Source organism: Cynocephalus volans, chromosome X (genome assembly GCF_027409185.1).
Source record: "Cynocephalus volans isolate mCynVol1 chromosome X, mCynVol1.pri, whole genome shotgun sequence".
In the NCBI taxonomy this organism is placed as follows: domain Eukaryota; kingdom Metazoa; phylum Chordata; class Mammalia; order Dermoptera; family Cynocephalidae; genus Cynocephalus; species Cynocephalus volans.
Window position 1 is genome coordinate 167,192,567 of NC_084478.1, and position 17,380 is coordinate 167,209,946.

The 17,380-nt window shown below is 39.7% G+C and overlaps 1 protein-coding gene across 1 annotated transcript in view; it reads left to right on the plus strand.

Annotated features, from left to right (window-relative positions):
- The first annotated feature begins 1,111 nt into the window (after nt 1-1,111).
- Nucleotides 1,112-17,380, plus strand: part of LOC134367518 (speedy protein A-like) — a 34,173-nt gene continuing 17,904 nt past the window's right edge. The window contains exons 1-3 of the mRNA XM_063084259.1: nt 1,112-1,346; nt 10,273-10,331; nt 12,470-12,555. Of these exons, the coding sequence (XP_062940329.1) occupies nt 1,112-1,346; nt 10,273-10,331; nt 12,470-12,555 (380 nt within the window). The remainder of the gene's footprint in view (nt 1,347-10,272; nt 10,332-12,469; nt 12,556-17,380) is intronic.

Genomic DNA, 17,380 nt, shown 5'->3' on the forward strand with positions numbered 1-17,380 from the left:
GAGTTATGGATTCAGAGGTTCTCATTAGGGTCTTAGAGTAGTTTTCCTGATTGGGCTGTTCATACCTTCGTTTCCCATCACCCCAGAAATACTTTGATCATAAAAGTAATACTAAGTGTAGTAATTAAGTGAACTGCTTACCACCAAACAAAGTAATGATTATGCATATTGTAAATATTGATGTATTAACTTTGTTTCAGATTTTATTAGATTATAACACTGTATATTCATATACACTTATAATCAGATACTCAAATAGCAGGGTCATACATTCACACTTTAAAATTAGAACAATTTGGGCCAACCCCGTGGTGCACTCGGGAGAGTGCGGCGCTGGGAGCGCAACAGTGCTCCCGCCGCGGGTTTGGATCCTATATAGGGATGGCCGATGCGCTCACTGGCTGAGCTGGGTACGGCCGGTCACAAAAAGACAAAAAATAAATAAATACATAAATAAATAAATAAATAAAAATAAAATTAGACCAATTTATGAAAATCCTTCAAAGCACATATACTATACATTTCTTTGCTAGACTTGTTTTCAACTTTTCAGCCAATACCAATAAATGCTTATTGAATAAGTGAATTTTGTAATAGATCAAAGAATATACCAATAAGATTTTTTACCAATAAGAAGATATTATTTTGTGTGGAGGGGTTACTTTTTAATATAATACTTGATTTAATAATTAAGTTCTGGAAATAGTTTGTCTTGTTCTTTAAAAAATTTGAGGCGGTATATAACATAAAATTATGCAAGGAGGAAAAAAGAACACCACAAACAGGTTATAAATTTGCATAGTTTGTATAATTACTTTCACATTTGGTTTTGAGTTCCATAGTAGCCAAAGCAAAATGGTATACAGAATCTTATTATTTGGGAAGAGGAAGTGTATCAGTTATCTGTCGGAAGCATAGCTTTTCCCAGCACTGAATTCAAAAAGCAATTTCTAATGTGAGTCATTGTCACAAATAACATTTTAATAGCAGTAACATTTCATATGACTCCATCTGGTAGTATATCATCCAATTAGCTGTTTTTATAAAATTAATGAGTGAGTGTGATAAATAATTTTGTGTTTTATTTTTACAGGAATCTTGGGAAACCAAAATGAGGCACAATCAGATGTGTTGTGAGATGCAACCTACTGTCCCTGTTCATGTAAAATCAGGATCAAATAGATCACATCAGCCTAAAAAACTCGTTCATCTAAAGCGCCCTGATTTTAAAGATAGTTGGCAAGCATCTGAAAAAAATGAACATAATAACAGCAAATCTATACACCCCAAAGGATCTTGTTTAGTTATACAGCATCAGGAAATGATGGCTTTCTTTAAATTATTTGGTAGGTTTAAAATATTCTACTAGCAGTAATTATAAAGTCCTTCAAAATTAGAATGTAAACATCTATTTTATCATTTTCATAATGAACAAAGAGTTTGCTGTAATTTTCTGTGTCAGATTTCCCATGTGCAATCAAATTTGTTTTGTTTTATTTAGTGGTTTTTTTTGTTTGTTTCTTTCTTTTTTAATGTAGGCTTTTTGTTTGTTTTGCTTGCTTTTGGATTAAAAATTCAGACTCACGTAGCTTGAGGAGAATATTTAATTCCAACTGTCAAATGTAAATTCTGGGCAATTCAGGTTCATCGCATGGTTTTGTTTGACCTATAGTAAAATACTGCAGAAAGATTCAGGTGAGCTAACTCACCCAGTGTGACAGGGTTTCCCAGGATTTTCACTGCTAAAATGAAGCAAATCGGGAATGTTGGTCAACCAAGAGAAGTTTCAGTACTACGTCTTGGGAATGTTGTTAAAACTTAACTATGCTTTATCATCATGTTCATATAATGAAATTGAGTTTGAACTTGTTTATATCATGAGATAATGCTGTTTGCTGATAAATTTTGTAACAAGTAGGCAAAAAGAAACTTCTTTATAGTACTTCAACTAGTCAAGAAAGAGATTTTTTTGTTTTGTTTTTTGAGGTAGGGTAGTAAGATAGAGAGATTAAAATAAAGGTAGATGGGTTTTGGTAAATATCTGTAGGAATGAATGAAGTCAAGCGGATATTATAGTCTGCTAGATACAGGTAACCAGCTTCCTTGTTTATAGAGGAAGGCCAAATGCGTTCAGGCAAGCTGGTTAATATTTAAAGAAAAGCAAAATGAAAAGATGAGATCAGAAAAAATTATAAGGAATATAAGTAGAAAAAGACATAAAAATGCTGTCCCATCAGGATCTAGAATGTTAATACAAGTTTCCTTTTTTATTAAGAGTAGAACAAAATTATTACCCACAAACTATTTGAGTACTCATAACTGGTCATGCGAAATAGGAGAAAAAACTTGTCTCTAACCTTATAGGTAATTTAAGACATAGAAAATGAATTAACAAGGCAGAAACTGAAAGACTCCCGCAGTGGGTAGTCAGTCAGTTCAGGGAGACCCTCCCAAGGAACAGCGAGACCACGGCTTCGGATGCAAAAACAAGAGGTTTATTGAACACACAGGTACCCGGGCGACTCAGTCTTTCGAAAGACTGGCGCGCCGAGTAGAGCTCCTGGGTCCTTTTTATAGCAAAAAGCGCGGGTACAGAAGCGAGAAGCAAGGTAATTGGTTAGTTTAAATCAAGCCAGGGGTGAACTTCGGTCAAGTGGGAGTCCTTGAAACAGCTGAGGGGCACTCTTGAAACTTTAACTGACTTGTCTATTTCTGGGAACTATCCGCCCTTTGCCTCGGGCCGGGGCCCAGGTGCATAACCACAGATATCCTGTTTGACTCTGTTCCCCTTGTTTCTTAACTTGACTTTTTGGCTGTATTTTCCCTATACCCTTGTAAAAAGCACTTCCTTCATTCCCCCATTTCTCTTGTGGATCGCTCTAATCTTAGAGCGGAATTAAAAGTTATCTTCGCCATTTAAGGTTTGGTATTTTTGCCTAAGGACCAGAATCTTAACTGCACTTACCCTATCATTGATGAATTGGACTAGTCTATTGATGACGTAGGGCCCAAGGGTGAACAACAGAAGGAGGAGTAATAGGGGCCCGGCGATGGTTGACAGTAGGGTGGTCAACCAAGGGGAGTTATTTGATCTGGTTATAAGCATTTTCATAGTTTGAGTCAGGAGGCCTGACTCTTTTAGAGGCCGGTGCATCAATTTCTGGAATATCCCAAGCCTCGAGACCCGCCGCCAGGGCACATATATCAGGGGTAAGGGAGGGCCACCAAGTCCAAAGGGGGTGGACTTCTGTCTTGAACCAGACAACCTTTCCAGTTTGGGACAGTACCTGCCAGGTGAGGGTGTTGGGCTGGTTAGGGTTATTACTTGGTAGGCTTGCTCCGCCGCCGCCGAATGCGCAACTTAAGAGGATTATCAGTCCTCTCCAGCTCCCAGGATTCATCTGGTACGGAGGGTGGCGCAGGCTTGAGGTGAGAAGCATGTACCCAGGCTGCAATGCCGTCTACTTTTACCGCTGTTGGTGTGGTCAGTAGCACCAGGTACGGGCCTTTCCACCGAGGCTCAAGGCTGCCGGTCCGATGGCGCCTAACAAGCACTTGGTCTCCGACCTGGAACGGATGAGGGATGGCCACGGCACCTGGCTCGTATACCTCCTTGATCTGGTCCCAGATCTGGGTTTTTACAACTTCTAAAGCCTTTAAGTGAGTAAATAAGACAGGAAGAAAGTTATCATCGGGACCCAGTGTTCCTCCCAACTCAAGTATGGGGGGGGGGTCCCCCGTGGAGGATTTCATAAGGAGTCAGACCAAGCTGGCCAGGGGTATTCCTGGCTCTGAACAGCGCTAAGGGAAGGAGGGCCACCCAGTCTTTTCCACCGGTCTCTAAGGCCAATTTAGTTAAGGTCTCTTTGATGGTTCTATTCATTCTCTCTACTTGACCTGAGCTCTGGGGCCTATACGCACAATGTAATTTCCAATTTATTCCCAGTTGTGTGGCCAGTCCCTGGCTTACCTGAGCAACAAAGGCTGGGCCATTATCTGACCCGATCACCTTAGGGATCCCGAAACGGGGCAGGATTTCTTCTAGTATCTTTTTACATACAGTCAGGGCCGTTTCAGTTTTGGTAGGGAAAGCTTCTACCCATCCAGAGAAAGTATCTACAAATACTAGCAGATACTTGTTTCTATACCGGCCAGGCTTTACCTCTGTAAAGTCTACTTCCCAGTATACGCCGGGTCGATCTCCCCGTTGTCTTTTTCCGGTCTCTCGGTAGGTGGTAGCCGCATTAGTCATGGCGCAAGCCGGACACCGATTGGCGACTTCTTGAACAGTGGACCGGAGATTCGGGATGGAGAGGCTGGTGCGGCTCGTTAGTTGAAGGAGCTTTTCTGGTCCTAAGTGTGTTAGCTGATGTAACCGCTGAATGAATTCTTTTCCCTGGTCAGGAGTGAGCTCTCTTGGCTTGGTCCTAGCTTGAGCAGGCTCGATTGGCTCTTGAAGCTTTATAGTTTCTGCTAGCACCCTGACCGACAGGGCGGCTTGTTTTGCAGCCTCGTCGGCCCTCCGGTTCCCGGCCGCCACAGGGTTATTTCCTCTCTGGTGGCCCGGGCAGTGGATAATGGCGACCTGCTGTCCGTGTAGATGTTGATGTTTTTTTTCCTTCGGCTAGGCGTAATGCCTGCGTCAAGGCGATTAGCTCGGCCTTCTGGGCTGATGTCCCTTCTGGCAGGCTGCTTGCCCATACCGTCCGTTTGCCATCTACGATGGCGGCCCCTGCTCTCCGCTTACCTTCCACAATGAAGCTGCTACCGTCTGTATACCAGGCAGGCACTCCGGGCAATGGCTGGTCCTTCAGGTCCCGTCGAGTCCCAGCTTCTTCAGCAAGGATTTCTGAGCATTGGTGTACTGGGGTGGATTCTGACTCGACTGGTAGTAGGGTAGCTGGGTTCAGGACAGCAGGGGGCGCGAAAGATATCCTTTCGTTTAGCAGCAAACTCTGGTAATGAGTCATTCTGGCATTGGTCATCCACCGATTGGGGGGCTGCCGCACAATACTTTCGAGGCTGTGGGAAGCAATCACAGTCACATTTTGCCCCAAGGTTAACTTATCAGCGTCTTTGAGGAGGAGTGCCACTGCAGCAACCGCTTTTAGGCAGGTTGGCCACCCACTGGCCACTGGATCCAGTTTTTTTGATAGATAAGCTACTGGCCGTCGCCATGGTCCTAGGGTCTGAGTAAGCACTCCTCGGGCCACACCGGCTCTTTCATCTACGTATAGAGTAAACGGTTTGGTGAGGTCTGGGAGAGCCAAGGCGGGGGCAGACAGCAAGGCTTATTTTATGTGGTCAAAAGCCTTTTGATGCTCCTCAGTCCAGGTAAAAGGAATGTTTTCCCTTGTCAGGGGGTACAAGGGTGCAGCCAGGGAAGCAAACCCAGGAATCCAGAGCCTGCAGAATCCGGCAGTACCCAGAAATTCGCGGACCTGCCTGGGGGTTGTGGGAGTGGGGATCTTCATAACTGTAGCTTTCCGGGCCGCGGTCAGCCATCTTTTTCCCTCTTTGAGCAGGTACCCCAAATAGGTGACCTCCTTCTGGCATAACTGGGCCTTTTTAGCTGATACCCGGTACCCCAACTTACTCAGTTCCTGCAAGAGCTTCTGTGTCCCTTTTTTGCAGCCTTCATATGTGGGAGCCGCCACCAGGAGGTCGTCCACATATTGGAGTAATGTGACCTGGGGGTTGAGAGCCCTAAAAGGAGCTAAATCTCGGTGGAGGGCCTCGTCGAAGAGAGTGGGAGAGTTTTTGAACCCCTGTGGCAGCCGTGTCCAGGTCAGCTGACCTGTGTTACCTTTTTCTGGGTCTCTCCACTCGAACGCGAACAGTGGCTGGCTGTTGGGGTGTAGTCTGAGGCAAAAAAAGGCATCCTTGAGATCCAAGACTGAGTACCAAGTGTGACTAGGCGGAAGGGAACTCAGGAGGCTGTATGGGTTTGGGACTGAGGGATGAATGTCTTGCACCCTTTTGTTAATTTCTCTCAAGTCTTGGACTGGCCGATAGTCATTGGTCCCTGGCTTTTTTACTGGTAGCAGAGGGGTGTTCCAGGGCGACTGGCAGGGCACTAAGACCCCTAGGTCTAAGAACCTTTGGATGTGGGGTCTGATGCCTTCCCGGGCTTCTTTAGTCATTGGATACTGTCGGACGGCCACCGGTGAGGCACCCGATTTCAGCTCTACTACTACTGGTGGGACGTTATTGGCCAGTCCCATACCTGTCTTTTCTGCCCATACGGTGGGAAAAAGTTGGAGCCAGGATGGGTCGATGGAGGGAGAGGCCGGCTTTTCATACAGCCGGTATTCTTCTTCTAGGTTTAGGACCAGGCACATGGTAGAGTGATCTCCCCATGTTACTTGTGGGCCCTCTGTAGAAAACTGGATTTGAGCTTTTAGTTTGGTTAGGAGGTCCCTGCCCAACAGAGGAGCGGGGCACTCGGGTATGACCAGAAAGGAGTGGGTTACTTGTTTATATCCAACTTTTAAAAGTCTCTTTGTGGTCCAGGGGTAGACGTTGCTTCCTGTCGCTCCTTCTACAACTGTCCGTCTAGGCTCTATTTCTCCCATGGGTTGGGTCAATACCGAATGTTCAGCCCCGGTATCGACCAGGAACTCAATGGGGGTCCCCTCCACAGTCAGTGTTACCCTAGGTTCGGGGAGGGGGTCCGAACCCCGACTCCCCTAGTCATCTAGGGATAGAACCTTGGCTTCTCTGATGTTCTTTTTCCGGGGACATTCTCTTGCCCAGTGACCCTTTTCTTTACAGTACGCGCATTGGTCTTTGTCTAGAGGGGGTCTTCCATCCCTAGGTGTTTTCTTTGCCCGGTTGCTCAGGTTCCCTGTCTGCCTATCTCTAGACCCTCTTTCACCTACCACTGCGGCCAAAATCCTAGTCAAGTTTTTTTCTTGGCGCCTATCGCGCCGTCTCTCTCTCTCTTCTGTCTCTCTTTTTTCTCTTTCTTGTTTTTCCTCTTCTGTCTCTCTCTTGTGGTACACCTTTTCTGCCTCTCTCACTAAATCTTGTAAGGAATAATCTTGGAGCCCCTCTAGCCTCTGCAACTTTTTCTTGATATCTGGGGCTGCCTGTCCGATGAAGGCCATTGCAACCGCAGCCTGCTGCCCCTCAGAAGAGGGTTCAAACGGAGTGTACCTTCTATAGGCCTCCATTAGGCGTTCCAAGAAAACCGAGGGGGGTTCTACTGGTCCCTGCAAGACCTCTCTTACCTTAGCCAAATTGGTGGGGCGCCGGGCTGCCCCTTTGAGACCTGCCACTAGAGTCCGGCGGTAGACCAGAAGACGCTCCCTACCTTCGGCCGTGTTGTAATCCCATTGAGGTCGATTGAGGGGGAAGGCCTCATTAATGAGGTTCTCGAGTTGTGTAGGGGCCCCGTTGTCCCCGAGAACGTTCTTGCGGGCCTCCAGAAGAATCCTTTCTCGCTCTTCAGTGGTGAAGAGGATCTGGAGTAGCTGTTGGCAATCGTCCCAAGTGGGCTGGTGAGAGAACATAAGGGACTCAAGAAGTCCCGTGAGTCCTGCTGGTTTTTCAGAAAAAGACGGGTGGTTAGACTTCCAATTGTAAAGATCTGCTGAGGAAAAAGGCCAATACTGTAGAGGGACCAAGCCATTAGGCTCAGCTGGGGGCCCTATGGCTCGGAGGGGCAAAGCTACGGTGGAGTCAGGACCGGAGCCGTCTCTCGGACTGCGAGGTTGGCGGCTCCTAGTCCCCGCAGCCGGTCCCTCAGGGCTAGGATCACCGGGCGCTCGGCCTGGTGCCGATCTGTTTCCCTGAGGGGCCAGAGGGGGCAGCGGAGCCGCCGGGTAAGGTGGGGTTTCAGAGAGAGAAAATAGGTCATCTGGTGTCGGGAGGACGGGGGGTTGGGGAGGGGCGGAAGGCTTCCTTGTAGGTGGCCTTTGAGTATTTTCTGATCCCGAAACAACAGCGACTTTGCTGGAGGGTGGCACCCAGGGAGGGGGATTCTGGGCGAGGTCTTGCCATACCACGACACAGGCAACCTGGTCCGGGTGTCCTCCGGTCTCCTGAAAAACAATCTTTTTAACTGCAAAAATGACAGTAAGATCAAAGGTTCCCTCTGGCGGCCAACCTACGCCGAATGTGGGCCACTCAGACGAACAGAAAGTCTGCCATTTTCCTTTTTTGATCTCCATGGACAGATTGTGAGCCCTGGCTTTGACATCTTTCCAATGATCTAGAGTAAGGGAGAGGGGCGTAAGGGCACTTTGCCCCATCTCGAAAATTTCCAATAGGGGAACGACGACGCAAAGACCTATCACAACTAAGACAAAAAGAAACCAGAAACGGCGACGAGACCGAGTGCCGTAGAAATAGAAGAAAGAGTCCGATGGCAGAGCGCGCCTCCCGAGACGCGGTGAGACCAAAACACAATAATCCTCTGCCAAGGGGTCCACCAGGCGTCCCTGGTCCTCCCCTGATCCTGGGACGTCTCCCAGGATTGCCGGGTGGCGAGCCCCCGAACACGTCTGTTCGCTACCCGCACTTCGCTCCCAGAGCGACTAACCCGGAACAAACTGAAACCAAAATGCGCGCGCTCAGAAAAGACAGTCGAAATCACTGAGTCAGACACAGAGACGAGACACAGAAACGAGACACAGAACGACTGCTGGCCAGCTTACCTCCCGTTGGTGGGTCGGTGGTCCCTGGGTGGGGGTCTCCGATCCCGGACGAGCCCCCAAATGAAAGACTCCCGCAGTGGGTAGTCAGTCAGTTCAGGGAGACCCTCCCAAGGAACAGCGAGACCACGGCTTCGGATGCAAAAACAAGAGGTTTATTGAACACACAGGTACCCGGGCGACTCAGTCTTTCGAAAGACTGGCGCGCCGAGTAGAGCTCCTGGGTCCTTTTTATAGCAAAAAGCGCGGGTACAGAAGCGAGAAGCAAGGTAATTGGTTAGTTTAAATCAAGCCAGGGGTGAACTTCGGTCAAGTGGGAGTCCTTGAAACAGCTGAGGGGCACTCTTGAAACTTTAACTGACTTGTCTATTTCTGGGAACTATCCGCCCTTTGCCTCGGGCCGGGGCCCAGGTGCATAACCACAGATATCCTGTTTGACTCTGTTCCCCTTGTTTCTTAACTTGACTTTTTGGCTGTATTTTCCCTATACCCTTGTAAAAAGCACTTCCTTCAAAACTAATTATTCTCAGGAAATCAGTAGCTGTTCTTAGAATTTTCTATATATTTGTCTCATTGATGACATTTCTAGGGTGTAAAAAAGAATATAAAGTAGTTATGCTTTGGTACTTAACTTAAAATGGAGGGGAGAAATGGAAAAAAAGATTTTCCAGATTATACTGACTGCTAACCAATATATTTTGAGATTTTATATTTTAGGCCTTTAAAATTAAAATAAGTGGTTTTAACTTGTATTTTATATGTTCTTTTTAAAACTATGTATAGATAGATAGATATAATTTTAAAAAGAACTATTACATATATATATATTTATATATATTAATGTTTATTTATTTATTTATTTATTTTTATTTATTTATTTTTTGGTGGCTGGCCAGTACAGGGATTGAACCCTGGACCTTGGTGTTATAAGCACCGTGTTCAAACCAACTGATCTAACCAACCAGCCCTAAAACTGTTTTATTGATTGTTGATATTTTTGTCCTAATATTCAGTTTTTCCAAAATTAAGTGTCAATTATAAAATACTAATGAGTTATAAACCTTTTTATGTAGATACTCGTATATATATTTGAATGATAGATAAGTGGAACAGAGATAAGTAGAAGAGAAGAATCGAAAACTAAATATACACTGGAAACTAAACAATGAAATTAGTAGAAAAAGTGAAACATAACTGGAAAACAAAGTATTCATTAAGTCATTATTTCTTAAAGACTGAGTTATCTTTTATCGGATTCCATTTCCACTTTTTAAGATTGGTTTTTGGAAAGAATGAAAAGCTAGTCTAGAGTTACCCAGGACACATTTCTCAAAAGTGTTGTTGAATATTGAATAAACCAAACACTTCTACCATTCCCCTTCCAGTCTTAGCTATATTTTAAGGCAAAGCAAATGGGAAGATGGATGGTAAGACAGTAGCTTTTTGTACAGTTCTTGCAATATACTCAAGAACTAAAAACTACACCTTAAATAACACTGTTCCAGCCATTTTTGTTTGATTTCTAAACATTTACAATCTCTGGTTATAGAAATTAATTCATCAAAAGGAAACATTCTATTTTTAAAAGACAAGTCATAGGTATTTTTTGTTGTAGATGACGATTTAATTCAAGATTTCTTGTGGATGGACTGCTGCTGTAAAATTGCAGACAAGGTAAATTTGGTAGTGATATAATAATTAACCAGCATCATTATGTTTAGTCCATCAAAACTTTAAATGGGACCTTGTAAGAATTTTCTATCTAATTAAGGTTAGGAAAAGAGCCTGCATTGCTCCTTCAAAGCAGAATTCTTACACATTAATATTTGGAATTAGCAAACAGCATAGATTCATCTATAGTTGAGGAATTGTAGAATATTACTGATTAGATTTAAGTGGCTGTAGTCCATATCTGTTTGATCGAAAACAAGAATTGTTTAGGCTGAATACATTTTCATCAGAATTATTACCTTTTATCAGGCTGTAGAGAAAAAGAATTCTGACAATTCAGGACACTAAGACAGTTTGTGTTACATTTTAATATTTTGTAAGTAATTCAGACAAAACAAATCCCAATAATCTTTAGGGTAAAGCGTAAAATGGCTTAACATGTTATTTATTTAGGAATCAGTGTTTTATAAAAAAAAATGTCTAACATACTAGGAAAGTGATGTTTTCTGTGTTCTTTAGATTTAGCTGAATAGGTACAATTTCAGCTTTGTAAATGCCATTTTGGACCAGGCTTTCATATTAGAAAATTCAGCATAAGTTCATATCACACTTAAATAGTATAGAAACCAACAGAAAAGGGAGGTTAGCTACCGATTAAATAGCCGCCAATCAAATGTTTGAAAAAAGAAAAAATTAAATAAACACTCGTTAGTATCGATGTGAGCTTTTATCTCAAGATGACAAAGATAAAATAAGAGAAGGGTTTTTTTTTTTTTATCATTTTTATTTTGGAAATTTCATTTTGGAAAATTTCAAACACACGCAACCTAAAGTAGAATAGAACAAAGAACCTCCATGTGCCTCGTCTAGCTACAGTGATCATCAACTCCTGGCTATTCTTGTTTCTCCTAACCCCTGTCCTCAAAGACTGAATTATCTTGATCAGATCCTGGACAGCCTAACATTTTATCCATAAATATATCATGATGTACTTCTAAAAGAAAAAGGATCTTTTAAAACATAATCAAAATGTTACTAACACTTTAATAATAAATAACAGTAATGCTTTAATAGCACATGTCCAATATATGTGGCATTGTGAAGTTTTAAAATTTACAGTAGTAAGTACATTAAAGTTGTTGGACAGCAGGGGGAAGTGTTTGAAAAGTAACTAACCAGAAGTACTGTAACAGCACTATTTCAAGCGTCCTTTACTGGAGATTACTGTGAATACTTGGAATCATGTTTATGGCCAGTCCTATGATGACAGGATGAATAAGTATCTTACGAGAGAGATTCTCATACATTATGATTACAACTATTTTCCAGTTTGAAAATCCACAACCTGGCATATGTGCTAATATCAGGCTAGACATATCTTATACATATATGTACCTAATAATACATTTAAAATGTTTTTCCCCTGAAAATTGAGCCATATTACTCTAATGCCTGAAGTCATTTAGAAGTAATTTTTAAAGGTTTTTTTTTGGTTGGTTTGTTTGTTTTCATTTCTTTAGAAGATGACCGGTAAGGGTATCTTAACCTTTGACCTGGTGTTGTCAGCACCATGTTCCCCATTGAGCTAACCGGTCATCCCTATGGGATCGTGGCCTTGGTGTTATCAGCACCACACTCTCCCGAGTGAGCCATGGGCCGGCCCCTTAAAGTTTATTTTAAAAGTGAGTATGGATGACTGCAACTTACTTAAAGGATTCAGAAAAAAACTTATGTATGCACATAACAAACACAAATAGAGATATCAAGCAAATGTAGCAAAATATTAACAATTGGGGAATCTACACGAAGGATATATGGTTATTTATTTTATTATTAAATTCCCTATAGGTTAAAAATTTAAGTTAGGAAAAAAATGGGATTTTCAAAGCTTATTGGCTATAATAAAGTTTAGTAGTCCATTCTAGTTACTTGTGATAAATGATCAAGTAACTATTTGTCACTGTTCATATGGATTACAGGAAACTAAAAAAATAAGTACTCAAATAGCTAATTCTATAATAAGGATAAATAGTGCTTTATTGTTTTATTGTTCATCAGAAATTTTTTAAGTTAACTATTTTAAAGCAGTTTTATTTATGAAAGCACAACATTAATATTCCTTTTTAACTTTTTCCTTATAGTATCTTTTGGCTATGACCTTTGTTTATTTCAAGAGGGCTAAATTTACTATAAATGAGTATGCCAGGATAAATTTCTTTATTGCTCTGTAAGTATGCTATTTAGTGATTTTTATGTTAATTAGTTATAACAGAGGCTGTTTGCAACTTGATGTGTATTTTGAATTGGCTTTCCTGTATAAAAGCTATGTTTTTTACTGTAATAGAATATTTTTATGTTCTTTTCATTGAACTTATAATGCTGTTTACCTAAGATTTATTGTTCAGTATTCAACTTGAATTTGTATTGTGCTTTTTACATTTTTCAGAGGGCTCCCATATAAATTATCCCAAATTCCCCTCTTTATGACTGAGATATTTTTTAAAGCTGAATATTCTTTTTGAAATTTTCAGTTAATATATAGTAAAAAACATCATTATTGCCCTTTTACATTGAACAGCTTGTGGAAAATGTTCTAGACATACTCTTTGTGAATCTAAGCCTATAACATAGGAGTTATTCATATTTAATCCCTTTAGTATCCACTGACTGTCTTACTGAACACACTGAACTCTAACAACGGAAGATAGTTTGTTTTCCATTTTTTTCTTTGACTTTATATTAGCTTTCTGATCTAAGTGTTTTTAATAACACGGTTATCTAATCTATAGTTCAGAATTCAGCTAGAATCTGTGTAATTTAAGGATATATTTTCTTTCCTACTGTGTACCTGGATACAATGCTACAGTTGGGAATACATGAATATAATTTTAAGCACTTAACTAGGGAACTATATATAAAAATATTTAAGTTGAATACTATAGTAGCTGTCAGCACTGAAGAATAAATTTGTACTTAATGTCTATTTAATTCAAAATGAAAGAGTTAAAGAAATAGGACTAGAAGAAACTGATGTTTGCAGATATTCAGGAGAATATTTTCCAGTACATATGGAAAAATGAACTCTTTAAAATTTGTGATGATCGCTAAATGGGAAGAATATAATAATATTACGTAGTACTCTGTGCAAGGCAACGCATATTTTTTTATATATTAACTCATGTACTCTTTCCTATAAAACACATCTTTTATTATCCCCGTTTTACAGATGAGGAAACTGAGACTTAGAAAGATTAAGTACTTTCCAAGATCAGAAAAGTTGGTAGGCATGAGAGCCGGGCACACATTCATGTGTGGTTTACCAATGGCGAAATTGAGCCATTGACCACTAAGTTAAATTGCTATTTACATGTCTCAGTATTGTATAATATCTGTGTGTAGATGGAATATCTATTTTGTAGTTTTTTCATCTGAGAATTAAAAACAAACCAAAAGAAGTTTAAGTTTTACTATATGCCCGAAATTGGATTTGTTTTACTTATTTTATAAAGTTATTGCCAGTGAAGCACTATTTAACTTACACTATATAGTCATCTGTAAAGTTGCATTGCATGTTGTACTATAAATTCTATAGTAAAAAATCACATGAGTTATAATTTCCATTTTATGTCTAATCATATATTTTGTAGAGCCTGACTCAATATTTCTTCTCATGAAATATTTTCTTAGCCACAGTTCTAAAGCTCAAGTTCTTCTCCTTTCTATATAGTCTTATAACATTTCTTTACTATATATTATGGTAAGACACTAAACTTCTATTACTGTTCTTCCATGTTCTTTTTCACAGTTGTTTCCTATTTACTTGCCTCCTCTCTACTTTAACTGGCGGCTCCTGAAGGGCAAGGAATGTGTATCTTACTTTTCTATTTCTTCCTTCAATGAGTAACGTATAGGAAGTTCTCAGTCCTTTATTTGAATAAACATAATGAATTGTTGTGAAAAAGGCATGGACACTACACAAAGGAAATCTGTTTCAAATCAGAGGACAAATTCCGTATGTGTGATACAGATATTTTGTCATATTGACCCTGAAAAATTGTTAATGTAGAATAGAATCATAGTGTGGTCCTTATGTAGCATAATAGCGCATTGTAGATTTTCCATATTTTAATCGTCGCAGTCGTGTTAAGGGGCTAACCTCTAGCTCTTTCCATTCTTTGCTAAGAGCTATCAGAGAAACTAAAGTAAGAAATTACTATATGTAATTTCTCAGAGGATATTATTTGATCCATATTATATAATCTGAGTTGATTTAACAATTAGATGCTTTATAACAAGGTAATATTAAAATATGTGCAATTACATTAAAGGAGAATAAAGTAATGTGTAGGTGTTCATTTTATATTACTGTGAGTATGAATATGCACATGGTGAAAAAGTACAAAAGAAGGTATACAATTAAAAGTAACTGTTTCTCCTATTAACAGTTTCCTGTGTATCCATCTAGAAATAATTTTCTATACATGATCCAATGTGTGCATTACATAAATGGAAGTGTACTATATACACTCTTATGTGCTTTTATTTTTTAATGTGTAATATGTACAAAAGACCATATGGAGTGTGTAAGGAAGAATAAAATTAAAACAAATACTCGTGTACCCATGACTCAGCTTAAGAAAAGAACATTGTGAGAATCTTAGAAGCTTCGCGTATATAGTTTCACAATCAGAGCCCCCTGCCTTCCACAGTAATTATCTTCTTTCTTTTCTTTATTCTTTGTATATATCTCAAAAAAATGTTATTTGCTTTTTTTTTTTTTGTTTTTAGCTTTATATAAAAGATCCATGTGTATTATTCTTCTGTGGCTTACTTCTTTTGCTTTATAATGTTATGATTTTCAGATTTATTTATATATCTCTCTTTATATATAGCTGTAATTCATTTTAACAACTGAACAGTATTGTTGCTTTAAAAGAAAAAAAAAAAAAAAGATGACCGGTAAGGGATCTTAACTCTTGACTTGGTGTTGTCAGCACCACACTATCCAAAGTGAGTGATGGGATGGCCCCATATTGTTGCTTTTGCCTTTTGTTTTTTTGAGTAGTCCCATTTTATCTGGTTTTTTTTTTTTTTTTTTTTTTGGACGTATATTTTTCCTCTACTGGTTTGGAAATTATGCAGTCTATGTCTTCTCTGCAGTTATCTAGTTGTTATTATTACAAGACTGTTGAGCATTTTGACACGAATCACCTCCTACCTAACTTATATTCTCTTACTTTACAATTCTGGAGTTCTGCCTTGTGCCCTTCAACAAGTTAGACATTATTATTATTGTTTTAAATATTCAATATTTGTTCAGATTTATCCACACATTTACAAGGGTACTTCAAAAAGCTCATGGATAAATAGAATTAACGGTGTCAGATCCTACAGGTTAAATTTTTTTTAAAGAAAGATAATACAAATCTTTCCATGAACTTTTTGTAGTACCCTCACATATCGTTGCTTACCATTCCTTTTTGTATCTCAAGAATCCACTTGGGATCATTTGCTTCATTTCTGGATGTGTTTAAGACCTCTTTTTTCTTTGGAGTTTGGCACTGGTTTCATTTTTATAAACTGCTTGGGATTTGATGAGCTTCCTTGATTTAGACATTGATGTCTTTCAACAAACATCTCTTGGAACAGCTCTTGGAAAATTCTAGCCAGCTGTCTCTTCATATATATTACTCTACCCATCTCCTCTATTATCTCCTTTTGAAACTAGTTAAACATGTTATGCTTCACTCTGTCTTCCACATCACTTATTTTTAACATTTACTTTCTTTCTCTGGGCTGCATTTTAGATAATTTCTTTAGTTTGGTCTTTCAGTTCACTAATTTGATCTCCAGCTTATGTCTAATATGCTTATGAGTTTCATTATAAACATTTTCACTTATAGAAGTTCTATTGTCTGATTTTCCAAATATGCTTATCCCCTTACCATATTGTCAAAGTACTTTAAGTTTTTAACACGATAGACATAGTTATTTCTATATTCTGTGTCTATTAATTTCATTATCTTCTGACTTCAGCTTGTTTCAACTCATGGTGCTTTGTTCCCTTATGTGTTTTGTAATATTTTCATTGTAAAGTTGTCTATTTTTCTTTTTTTTTTTTCCCTTTTCTTTTTTTTTGGCAGCTGGCCAGTATGAGGATCTGAACACATAATCCTGGTTATACAAGGCTGTTCTCTACCCAACTGAGCTAATCAGCCAGCACCCCATTTTTATTGGAAAGTTATCCGTGGGGCTTGTGTGATGGAAAATTTGCTCCATGCTTACCTCTGTTCGTGTGTTATCTAATATGTCTCTTTTTTCTCCTACTGCTTTTAAAGTTTACTCTTTGTAACTGGTTTTGAGCAATTTGATTATAATGTACCTTGGTGTAATTTTCTTCATTTTTTTTCTTGTACTTTAGGGTTTATTGAGCTTCTTTGTGGGCTTACAGTTTTTATCAAATTTCATTTATTTATTTATTTATTTTGGCAGCTGGCCTGTAAGGAGATCCATATCCTTGACCTTGGTATTTCCACCTGTCACCATTCAGAGACTCCAATTTTACCTTTATTGGGTTTCTTGAAGTTGTGCCACATTTAACTGATGCTCTATCCATGATTTGGGGGGTTTTTCTCCATGTGTTTCATTTCGGATATTCTGTTACTATGTCTTTAAAATCTTTTCTTCTGCTGTATTTAATCTGCCATTAATCCCATTCCATGTATTTTTCCTTATACACATTGTAGTTTTCATCTCTCAAAGTACATTTTCAATGTGTGTACTCAACATTTTGAATATACGGAATAATTAAAACTATTCTAATGTCTTTGTTACCTATACCATGTGTATCAGTTTTCGGTTGGTTTTGATTGATTGATTATTTTCCTTATTATGGGCCATGTTTTCCTGCTTCTATGCATGTCTGGTCCCCCTCAAGTATTCAGCAGAAAGCTGATTTCCATATGTGTATAAAGAAACTACCTGAGTCTAGAAAGAAAGGATTAGGGGAACAGTGCGTAACATTGACATAGGGCTAGAAATAGTGCCTGTTT